Raw genomic sequence first — 12,820 nt, 5'->3', positions numbered from 1 at the left:
ACCAATTTCAGGGTTCGCGGTTTAAGGTTCGTGGTTTTTACTTCAGGGTTCATCATTTACAAATTCAGGGTCCATGGTTCGTGGATTTTCAGGGTTCATCATTCCTAAAGTCAGGGTTCAGGATTCATCATTTCCAAGTCCAGAGTTAATGTTCAAGGGTTCATCATTCCTAAATTAAGGGTTCCGAGTTTTTAGTTGGTGGATAATCGACCAAGCACAAAATAGATGTGGTTCATGGGTAAATAAGACCATTTAATAGGTGAGATAACTGCCACCTTGCACTTAACTGGATGGAAACTGTTTTTTTCCAAAAAAAAAAACAGTGGGACCAAATCAAAACAGAAATACATTTGTAAAGTTCAAAAACAAAGGTACATTTGAAAATCCAAAAAACAGGGGTGTCTTTGCATTTTACTCTTACAATAATAATAGACGAAGGCAAGGTTCAATGCTCCTGGGGGAATAAACACAACCAATATTTGCAATTTTTTTCCTATCTAGTTTACCCCACAAGTGGCTTAATTTACCATAAATTTAATTTAATTACATCGAAGTTAAAAAAACAAGTGGGTCCAGAAGCATAACTTCTCAATGTGCCTCCGTCGCCGAATAAAAATATCCAAACGTGAGATGTTGGTGACATACTATATTTCGATGTTTTCTTTTGTGATTTTTACATTTCGATGTTTATTCATCATTTTCCACAAAAAAAATCCGAGCGAAGAAACAGGACATAGAAGAGAGGAATTTGAACTAGGGCTTGGAAATTAGTTTTTAAATGGTGGAGGAACGGGTAATCATCACCTCAGGTATTTGATGTGTATCGATAACTGCAAAATAAAATGGAAACAAATCTATTCTTATTGGTCAGAGGCCAGGAGTTTTAGGATTTAAAATTTTTGTTTAACCCTCGACCACAACTTTCAGAATCGTCCTCAAATTATATATATTATATATGTTGGAATTGTAAGGCATAATTTCTTAATTGGGTGAATAGAAATTAAGTATGAGAACTTTACCAAGGGTTGGCAACAGTTTGAAACTTGTGTATCGAGTTAAGCATACAAGATCTGCAATTTAACCCTTAGCTTGCTCCTTGGGGGATGTCAAGCGACCATTGATTGTATAGTGCAGCGAGTTGAGTTGCAGCGGTTGGGTCGTCCGCCCAATTTAAACAGTTTGAAACTTGGTTTCCAAGTGGTAACCATAATACGGTTCCTAATACTTAAAGGTGCGTCTTTTCGGAAGGGATTTGAGTCTATTCAAGGACCAAACTTGGTGCCTTTTGGGAACAGATTCTTGTCCCTAGTTTTCAGCCACCATTCTCCTTTGAATACTCCTTTGATTTCCCAGTTTGAAACATGAGTTTTTACTCCGGTTTTGAGTTCCCAGTGTCAAAGTGTCAAAAGAGATTACATAAAAAGCACAATTTAGTTTGATGTTCTTGGTTGTTTGAAGTGTTGCATCAACCAAGAAGGAGATTGTTGTATCCTTGGAAACGAATGTCAATTAATCATACGACATCATTGTGGGGGCGTAATTATTTTAAGGACATAGAGAATTTCTCTCGCCTCAATCCAGCGTTTGCTATTTCTATCTTTTATTCTCTATGTCCTTATATTTCTCTTTTACTTTATTGTGAATGAATGCTTGAATTTCTCTGAGAATTGTGTTTGCTTTGTATTCTTATAGTATATATGCAGTTGGGTATTGTTTATAATACACCCATGATAACCGTGGAATACTTTGTTGTTGATAGTGCAATAACAATCATTGCACATTTCTGTTGCGTATAAGGTGTTTGATAGAATGCCACTATGAAATAGTTACAATTAATTCTAAATATCATGTACTTGTAATTTTGGTATTTTGTCTCTTGTAATTGTTACTTAGTATATTTTCCAACAATCTCAAAACGAATTATTCTTTTGTTATGAAATGTACTAAGTTATATTCTCTCTTGAATTTGTGATCATAGAGAAAGAAGATGGTAATGGCATTGTATGATGATAGCCATGAACTTAAGCGGTACCAAGGAAGTATTTCTAAAAAAAAAGTTTTGACAAGGATTAACATGACAATTGATGCGAAAAAGTGTAGCTGGATGCTTGAAATTGGAAGGGGATTCCAAGAGTCTTTTCAAAACAAAATGTGTATTCACTAAAAAAATATAATATCTCTAGAGGATAGTCTCTAACGACCGCGTGTATGAAAAAATCGAATGTTTAACTACTAGAGATAATGAGTTATCGAGGGGAATGGGTTTTCAGCCTATTGAAACATGATCTTTCATAAAAGAAACTCTACCTTGTTGATTGGAGATCCCATGATCTTGGTTCAAAGAGACAACAAACGTATATAAAGTTCGAAGTAAAACACCGTAGAAGATGTAAAACTTCTTCTACCCATTCCTATGATAAACCTAAACAGTGTTGCCTTTACAAGTGATAAAGGGTAAGCTATGCTTTTAATGATTCTTATACTTAGAAATAAGTGGACTAAGACAGGTTACTCTTAATGGGAGATCACCTATATGAGTGAGAAATGTGGCCATTTCTATGAGAATACTTAGGATATATTCTTTAATAGCACTCATGGATACCGGGAGTTATTCGGGGCCAAAATGAACACAACCGTAAGAATTAAAGGTGCCCGAAAGAAACAGTGTGAATTTTGTTGTCTCAATTTACATTATAAAGTTGAATAGTTCAAGACCAATGGTCACTAGGCGGCTATCTCGATGCTGTGACTTTCATTATGTAATCTCAATGTATGTTTTTCCAAATCGTTTTTTTTCTTCTTGTAAAACACAATTTATATCCATGTGGGGGTTTGTTGGAATTATAATGGGTTGGAAACAGTTTGAAACTTGGTTTCTAAGTGGTAACCAAAATACAGTTCTTAGTACTTAAAGGTGCGTCTTTTCGGAAGGGATTTGAGTCTATTCAAGGACCAAACTTGGTGCCTTTTGGGAACAGATTCTTGTCCCTAGTTTTCAGTCACCATTCACCTTTATATATTCCTTTGATTTCCCAGTTTTAAACATGAGTTTTTACTCCGGTTTTGAGTTCCCAGTGTCAAAGTGTCTGTTGAAGAATAAACCAAGATACTATGAAGAAGACAGAAGGGATCAACAAGAGTTGTTGATACAACAGTGTGGATCAACTATGAGAGTTGACGGAATATGGCTGGATCAACTGGTACAGTTGACATGAAGTGAATGGACCAACAAGAGTTGTTGATCCATGGTACGATATTTAGAAGTTTACTTGGGTTGCAAGTATTACTGGTTTTAAGAGTTTGTTTACGTGAGAAGTGTCTAGAAGTTTCTTTGTTAGAGTTTGATTATGTTAGGAAAGTCTTTTTACTTGAGAGTCAAGTTTGTTAATAATATAAATAGGCTGTTGAGCCATGAGTCGAAACACATCAATTAAGAGAAGTTTATTTGAGTATAGTTTTGTGTTCTTTTCATTAAGTCTTTGATATCATATTTTCTATAGTGTCAAAAGAGATTACATAAAAAGCACAATTTAGTTTGATGTTCTTGGTTGTTTGAATGTTGCATCAACCAAGAAGGAGATTGTTGCATCCTGGGAAACAAACGTCAATTAATCAGACATCGTCATTGTGGGGGAGTAATTATTTTAAGGACATAGAGAATTTCTCTAGCCTCAATCCAGCGTTTGCTATTTCTATCTCTTATTCTCCCTGTCCTTATATTTCTATTTTACTTTATTGTGATGAATGCTTGAATTTCTCTGAGAATTGTGTTTGCTTTGTATTCTTATAGTATACATGCAGTTGGGTATTGTTTAGAATACACCCATGATAACTGTGGAGTACTTTGTTGTTGGCAATCATTGCGCAGTTCTGTTGCATACAAGGTGTTTGATAGAATGCCACTGTGAAAGAGTTGCAATTCGAAATATCATGTACTCATAGTTTTGGTGTTTCTTACGTTAACATGTCTCCTTTAATTGTTACTTAGTATATTTTCCAACAATATATATATGTATGATAAAATAAATTGAACGAGAGCAAATTATTTATTTTGTTCGTAAAAGCATCTATAATAAAATATTAAGTTTTTATAAATTCCCCTTTGTTATTGACTCTCATAATCACACACTACAAAGAGAATTATTTGTTCCTCTTTTCGACCTTAACTGGGAAGCCACCTTTCATTTTCGCAGTCACATACGAAACAAACACCGGTGCAATATCGTTCCCGTTTGCAGTTGGAACCACATGAAATCGGCGTAAAAATTCTACGACTATCATCTTCATTTGCAAGAATGCCATCTCTTTACCCAGGCAAACCCTTGGACCTGCGTTAAATACCGGATACGTATAAGAATCCTTGCCCACGAAGCTTAATTTTCCCGTAACATTTTCTCTCTGTAACCATCTGTCTGGCTTAAATTCGTTCCAATCTGAACCCCACAAATTTTCCATCCTACCCATCGCATAAGAAGAATATAGGACTATCATCCCCTTCTTTATAATCGTTCCGTCAGGTAAAATGTCATCATTTTCTGCTTCTTTACTCTCGACAGGTACTGGTGGGTACAACCTCATGCTCTCACAAAGTGCTGCATGAATATAAACCATGTCCTTGACATCATCATAACCTGGTTCGTTACCTATTTGGCTTATCTCCTTCAGTATCTCTTTCTCTACTTCGGGATTGGAAGAAACCAACCAGAAAAACCATGTCAAGGCCGCTGAAGTGGTATCTTGACCTGCTAAAATGAAAGCTATGGCAACATCAATCATGAAATCTTCATCTAAATTTTCGTCTTTAACCATCCTTGAAAGGAGATCATCAGTAAACGTCTCTAGAGAAAAATTCTCCTTCAGTTCCTGTTTCTTTTGCCTTATAATTTTTCTTGCAGATTCCTGGATTGTTGCGGTTGCTTGTTTAAGTATCTTTTCTGATCCTATGTTGAGAAAGCGCTTAAGTTTCCAAACTAAAGGGATAACTTGAGCAATACGTTCACCCGTTATTCTGGTGGCGTCCTCGAATGCAACTGCAAATTCTGTTTTTTTCAGTGATGGGGAAAGGTAGCTTGGATCATACCCAAACGAAAGCTTGCAAATCGTATCGAAACTAAACCTTTGGAAGATATCTTGAAGATCAAGCTCAGAATTATTTTCAGCTGTCATTGAGAGAACAGGAATCAATCGATGGAATATCTCGATTTTAATAACTTCTTCGACGAACTTACGTAGAGATGTGGAGTTGAATTCATGACTTAACATTTGTCTCTGGAACTTCCAGGTATCATCTGTATTGATTATCCCATTTCCAAAGAAATCATTGAAGATGTTTTTGAGCATTTTACCTTTTGGGTAGTTGGAAAAGTGAGAGTTGGCAATGTATTTAACATTCGGAGGATAAGAAGTGAAAACCATACAACCACCGAGATATCGAAGCACGTAAGTGTTTGTTGGGCACACAGTAAGAATCTCTGTTGCCCATTGATTATGACGGTCTCTATTTGCAACAAGAGCGAAAGAAGAACCGATCAACGGGTATGATTTTGGCAATATAGAAGTTAAAGATGATGAAGACTTAGTGTTATAGAAGAAGCAGAGGAAGGTGAAGAAAATGAGGAAGATGTATGGAAACCATGAGAGTAAATTCCCGAGGTCTACCATGATACGCAAATGAGTATCAAGTTCGGTTCAATACGTAACTTGGCAAGAGAAGTGTAGGAGAAAATATAACTCGTTTTAAGTCGCTCTGTGGTTGCAAGAGTTGGGATTTATAAAGGTTTTTAGCTGCATGTGATCGCATAAGTTATCGACCAACCACCTTATAGCTACTATTTGTTTTCATTGCTCCGGAGGTAGACCCTCATGGATTGAGAGGAGTAGAGTGAAAAACAAACTTAGAAAAGACAGGACTACATTTGTATTGATCTCAGTTTTTTTAATTCAATTTTTACAAGTTAGCTATTTATGAACCGAATTATTGATTTAGTGGGCATTCCCACTTCATACGACTACCACTTCCTAAACAATTAAGTGGAACAACCACCCAATAGCGGCTACTTCGTTCATTTCTTCAGAGGTAGACCAACCACCCTTAGCGACTGTTTTGTTCATTGCTTCAGAGGTATCCAAGCTCCCTGAAGCATGTAAAATATCTAGTTGGTAGATGCATAAAAACAACTCGCTTGAAGTTGGCTCTTAAGTTTTTGCTGGTTTTAAGTAGAGCACCCATATGTTGTATCTTTGATTTCCAGTGTAAGATTTGTTCTCCATAAAAATAATAGTGCTCCCCAATGAGTCTTGACGAAACCAAATCTCCAGCGTTCCACTTGGATAGTAATGGCATCATTCATCGGTATTGGTACTTACGAATGCCAAGACCTCCATGGTCTAAGGGTACTGACTGAATGCATACTCTTTCCTTCTTTGCCTTTATCCCAAATGAAATGCGTCGCAGTAGTCTCTCGAAGGTGGAAATAACTTAGTCAGTGATCTTTACTCGTCTACTTCTCAAGAATTCTGGAGATACTTTTCTCAGTAAAACTGTTTACGTCCACAATCTTTAGAAGTAATTTATTCTATTTTCCGTTTCAACAAATGAGATTAATTGAGCAGAATGATGCAGAAGTGTAACATGCTTGTAATATTAACTAGTGGAGACTATTTCTTTGGTTACGATGTTATTGGCAAGAACTTTTAATGTAACACCAAAAACTACTTGCTTGTCATATGCATGTAGTGATAGCTGGGAACCCAGTTAACTTTGTTAAGAAGCAGTGACACTATTTCTAGGCGCAGACATCAAATCGCTTATGCAAAGTTTGGACTTTCTTGATTTCCTCGCGTGTTGTTATCGTTCTCGGATATTGAATCCGAAACTAACCTGAAACTGCTATTAAATATGAACAATTCTCAACTTGTCTTCTGTTCTTCTAAACATTTTAACTATTTCTAATTCGATCATTTTTTTAGTTACTAAGTTGGGAATTCATGTTTTTTTTTTACGGAGTCTTTGCATATTATAACGTGTTCTATAGCAAATAGAAAGAAAAGTCTTATTCATCAGAATTACTAATCACATATGGATGAGCCCCTTACACATAACATGAACCAAAAATTTTAGAACAGAAAATCATTTATTTTGCTTATAAAAACATCATTAATAAAATATAAACAATGAAAATATTAAATGCCCATAAAACTCCCTTTACTTCAGGCACTCAAAATCAAACCTAACGGGAGAATTATGTGGTCCTTTTTTCAATCTTTACAGGGAAGCCGTCTTTCATTTTCGCAGTCACATACGAAACAAACACAGGTGCAAAATCATCCCCTTTTGCAACTGGAACCACTTTAAATCGGCGTAAAATTTCTGCTGCAACCATTTTTATTTCTAGGAAAGCCATCTCTTTACCCAAGCAAATCCTTGGACCTGCGTGAAATACCGGATACGTATAAGGATCCTTGCCCACGAAGATTAATTTTCCTGTAACATTTTTCCTTTCTAACCATCTCCCTGGCTTAAATTCATTCCAATCCGAACCCCACAAATTTTCCATCCTACCCATCGCATAAGAAGAATATAAGACCATCATTCCCTTCGTTATAATCGTTCCGTCAGCTAAAATGTCATCACTTGCTGCTTCTTTACTTTCGACCGGCACTGGTGGGTACAACCTCATGGTTTCACAAAGTGACGCGTGAATGTAAACCATGTCCTTGACATCGTCATAGCCAGGTTCTTCAGCTGTTTGGTTTATCTCCTTTAGTATTTCTGTCTCTACTTCCGGATTGGAACAAACCAACCAGAAAAACCATGTCAAGGCTGCTGAAATGGTATCTAGGCCTCCTACAATGAAATTTATGGAAATATCAATCAACAATTCTTCATCCACATTATGGTCTTTAACGATCCTTGATATGAGTGTTGGGTAAAATACTAATAATGTAACTGAGAAGAAGATACTTAGCCCAAAATAATGTTGGTGATGTTGCTGCACAGAAAATGTAGAGGCACGTAAACTACGCTGTCCTAAAGGCAATATCGCCTGCCACTCCTCTGAGATGCTACAGCAGTTGGCGAGTCACCTCCAGGATACAACTACAGTTAGTACCCCTCAATGTAGCATACAATGAGGGTACCCTTAGAGCTTGGCAGAACTTAAAAAAGTAAAAGAGATGTTTACAGAAAAACAGAGGGAGAGTAGAAGAGATGTTTCTCTGTGGTGTGTTTTCTGAGCTTACAACTACTCTCTTATATAGTGTTTGTGTAGTTACAAACAAGAAAGAAAAACCCATGCTTATGACAGAAATACTGGTAATGTTGGGTTAAAGATAGTGCAAGAAAAGTTGTTTTGTCAGGCATGGAGCAGTGTGTTGCTGCCAAGCCAAATACGTACAGACAAGGGAGCCAGGACAAAACACTTACAAACAGAGAAGCCAAGACAAGCACGTTCAGACAATGAAGTCAGGACAAGAAGCCAAGACAAGACACGTACAGACAAGGAAAAGATTCTTCTACTTGTGTGGCAAAACACGTACCAAAAATTTCAGCAAAAAGATAGGAACACCCACACCCGAGCCCGACCCAACCGACGGCGGCGTGCTTCTGTGCGAAGCACCGCGCGTACGGGAAAGGCAACCTTGCCCTAGTCTAGGCCTTCCCTCCAAGCACAAAAGTATAATGACCCAAGGGCCATGCCCTTATAGCCAATTCTATGGTATTTAAGTCTAAAACTCTTTAGATTTTAGTCAATGTGGGACTATTGTTTTATCTATTCAAATGAAAAAACAATTAATGGGCAATAGGTCTAGGGATCAAAACATAGTTCATGGAAAAATTGGTAATTTTAAAGCGTTTTTTCTAACAATGAGATCATCAGTAGTCTCCAGAAAAGATTTCTCCTTGAGTTCATGTTTCTTTTGCCTTACAATTTTTCTAATAGATTCCCGGATTGTTGCAATTGCTTGTTTAAGTATCTTTCCTGATCCTATGTTGAGAAATCGCTTAAGTTTCCAAACTAAAGGGATAACATGACCGACACGTTCACTCGTTATCCTGTTAGCATCTTCGAATGCAGCTGTAAATTCTGTTTCTTCTCGGGATGGTGAAAAGTAGCTCGGATCATACCCAAACGCTTTCTTACAAATAGTATCGAAAGCAAATCTTTGGAAGATATCTTGAAGATCAAGCTCAGAATTATTTTCAGCTGCCATTGAGAGGACATGAATCAATCGTTGGAATATCTCGACCTTAACAACTTCTTCGAAGAACTTACGAAGAGATGTGGGGTTGAATTCATGACTTAATAATAATTGTCTCTGAAACTTCCAGCGATCACCATCTGCATTGACATTCCCATTGCCAAAGAAATCACTGAGGATGTTTTTAAGGACTGCACCTTTTGGGTAGTTAGAGAAATGAGACTTGACAATGTGTTTAACATTTTCAGGATAAGCAGTGAAAACCATACAAGTACCGGGGTATCGAAGCACGTAGGTGTTCGTTGGGCATACGGCAAGAACCTCTTCTGCCCATTGATTATGCCGGTCTCTGTTCGCAAGAATAGTGAAACAAGAAACGATTAATGGGTATGATTTTGGCAATATAGAAGTCGAAGTTGATGCAGACTTATTTGTTTTATAAAAGAAGAAGAGGAAGGTGAAGAAAAAGAGGAAGATACAAGGAAACCATGAGAGTAAAATCCCAAGGTCTACCATGATACAAAAAATGAGTATTAAGTTCAGTATGTAACTAGACAAGAGAAGCGTGTAGGACAGAAGATACTAAACATAAACATCGATATATATAAACTGAAGTGGTGTGTAGCCTGATAAATCCGACCATCAATTTCGTCATCCCACGACGTGGATCGATTCGTTATATGTTCTATATAGACATCCGTCGGATTGTTGGGTTTCCTGATTTGACTATGCTTCCATAATAAGATGTCTTGACCATTATATATCGGAAAAAAAATACCACGTTAACTACGTTTCCTAATAAAAATATGGGAGAGGGATATATTCAAATTTCCTTATCTGACTACATTTTGAGAGATACTTACGTTTCATCTACAAGGGAAAACAAAAAACAAAAAAGGAAACCAATGCAAAAAATTTCGCAAATTTTTTTTTCAAAAAAAATGTAGACAGCCGTAGGACATTAGCACAATATCACAGTATCTATATATGTACTAGGTATCAAGTTAAACTAACTAAGTTATGGTAAGGTAAAGTAAGGAATTGGAGAAAGTTGTTGGGCAGGAAGCTTCACCCGGGTGCAACCTGGTGCTTCATTCTCTTCCTTTCGCAGCAAATTAAGACAAAGCAAAAAGAAAATGTTACCAAATAGACAAGAAATCAAAAACACGAATAACACCCCATGAAATCATATCTTGCAAATTAAATACCCAATGACATAATTTAATTTGCAATTTAAAGAAAGCACGAGGAGCAAGCATAAAATCTTGTCCAAAAACGTAAAAAATGAACAACCTAAAAGTTTGACTCGGTCAATCAGACCTTTGAGGATGCAAATGTACAAATTGTTGAATGGAGACAAAGTTGTACAACAAAATGGACAAACAAACTCGGTGTAGTTTACTAATATTCTATGTACAATTTTAGAACCACGTATAGAGATATTAGATTCACGCATATTACAAATTAGCCTTGGGACAGATCCAAACATTGACTTTGGCCATTCTGCCACTTGGACCGTTAGTTCACGAAATGTACATCCGTCCGTTGTATATATGACGGGGATTCTATTATTTTGGACGTTAGGGATTGATGCCACGATATAAGAATATATGACTTTGAAGTAATAATAAGGCTGTTATAAAAAGAAGTGATGTATGTCTTGTGTAATAGACAGCCATTGATTTCGGCAATCCGACGGCTGAGAAAGATAGTTGGCGAGATTTATATCCATCCGTCCGTTTTAGACATATAATTTTAAGAGATATTTACGTCTGTCGGTTCGTGAGATGGTATTCTTTTAATATTTTGTTTTAGAAGGCAGGGATTATGCCCCGACCCGGTGCAAAACGAGACTCAACATTTCCTTATGTGACTCGAATCAACATTTCCTAATGCGTCGGTTTTCTTGAAAGTTTTCATGCACTAACTATAAATATCCTTTCTGATTTTACCAAAAAAAACAAATATTAATTTGAAGACTCTATAGATTTTACCTAATCACGGCTAATTTTAATGTGAATATCATATTTGTCTTTAAATTTTCTAATCCACGGCCCCGGCCCCATCCGGCTACTATGACCCGCCTAATTGAACACGCTGTTGTGACCCGACTAACTAACAGGGTATAATATGACACGACCAACTAAATATCAGGACCGTTGTGGTATTGACCGGAATAACTAAATATACTCCCGACTATTATAGATGGACTAAAATATGGGAAGACACTAGCCGACCGACCGACCAAACAATAAACAGAACTCTAAAAGGTTAAGCCCCAGACGTAAGCCGGGATAATACCTGGTATATATATATATATTCGCTTTAAAAGGTTATTGAGAAAGTGTAGTTCTCAATTTGGGTTATTGATTAAACAAACACACCAAACACGGGCAATTAATTAGGAAACACCATGGAGGCATTGATTAGAGTATGGCCAAGCCCATGCACATATCTTTTGTTTGATAAGTTTTATTCTTGTGAAAACTACAGTGAGATCCATCCTCACACATTTTTCTACTGAGAAATCCACGGATAAAAAACTGAAGGCGCGCACCCATTTATTGGGGAAAAATTATTCTCAAACCCGTAATTATAAAATTTTGTTTTCTCTTTTCTTTCTTCTTTCTTCTTTCTTCTTTCTTCTTCTTCTGTTCTTCCTCCGCCGAATTCAGTTCATAGAATTGAGTTAAATCTTGTGAGTTGTTCTTAGGAAGCTTGTTAAATTGATTAGTTGGCGACGAAGGTGATGGTGTTGTGTTTGTTTGAGTTCCAGGAGAAGAAGAAGATGATGTTGATGTTTGTAATGAATCTCTCAAGGTTTGATTTCATGAACTTATTATCTCAAGGTTTTTATATCTCATAGTTTTCTTGTGATTTGACGAGCTTTTTTTTTTTCATTTTTAGCTTTCTAGATATGGGAACTTCGGTTCCAGATATCACACAAAATTCAACGGAAACAACAACAGTGGATGTGGAAAATAGAATTGGTATTGGGTGATTTAGGGTTCGAGAAGATATTTTGACGGAAAAGAGATGAATCTGTGATGGCTAGCAGTTGGATTTCGAACTTCAGAGATAGAATGGGTTTTGGTTGCTCCTGTTAAAGCAAGAGACGATAAATCGTTGTCTAATAATAGAATTGAGATGGGTTTTGTGCTGCTGTCAAATTGAGAGAAGAAAGAAGATCACAAGTTATGTGATTCATGGGTTTGTGAAGGATTGGAAGAAGGCAACAGATGTGGTTAAGAATGGGTTGATTTGGATTCAGTTGATAGAGAAGATGACGATGTTTTGCAGCGGAAGGAAAGAATGAAGGTTCAAATCGAGAATGTATGAATAAATTGGAGGTGTTCTTGAGCTGCATAGATTGAGATAAACAAGGAGAGCTGCTGGTTTGGTCTTGCAAACAATCGGAAATGATGACGAGATGTAAAAGCCTGGAGTTCTGATTTTTGGCTGGATGGGAAAAGAGAGGAGGTCGAAGGTTTGGAGGCTTGATGAATCTCGTGTTGGCAGGTGAAGAACGCTGTAGGGAGGAGCTCAGAAAGCAGTACGGTTACAACCCCCTTACGCACAGAAACTGAGGTTCAGCTGGTCGATACAGTGCCCGAAAGAA

General features: G+C 37.0%; 2 protein-coding genes across 2 annotated transcripts; both read right to left on the bottom strand.

Moving 5' to 3' along the window:
* Positions 1–4,095: 4,095 nt before the first annotated feature.
* LOC113352162 (cytochrome P450 94A1-like) lies at positions 4,096–5,661 on the bottom strand. The gene has a single exon (XM_026596018.1). The coding sequence runs from the start codon at positions 5,659–5,661 to the stop codon at positions 4,141–4,143; it is 1,521 nt and encodes a 506-aa protein (XP_026451803.1). The 3' UTR covers positions 4,096–4,140.
* A 1,580-nt stretch (positions 5,662–7,241) lies between these two features.
* LOC113352161 (cytochrome P450 94A1-like) lies at positions 7,242–9,717 on the bottom strand. The gene is made up of 2 exons (XM_026596017.1): positions 8,874–9,717; positions 7,242–7,921 (listed from the first exon to the last, which is right to left on the bottom strand). Exons 1-2 carry the CDS (start codon positions 9,715–9,717, stop codon positions 7,242–7,244), a joined length of 1,524 nt encoding a protein of 507 aa, XP_026451802.1.
* Between the last annotated feature and the right edge of the window lie 3,103 nt (positions 9,718–12,820).

This window comes from Papaver somniferum, chromosome 2 (genome assembly GCF_003573695.1).
Source record: "Papaver somniferum cultivar HN1 chromosome 2, ASM357369v1, whole genome shotgun sequence".
Taxonomy (NCBI): Eukaryota; Viridiplantae; Streptophyta; class Magnoliopsida; order Ranunculales; family Papaveraceae; genus Papaver; species Papaver somniferum.
Note: the sequence above shows the minus strand (reverse complement) of the source record. Positions and strands in the feature narration are given on the sequence as shown.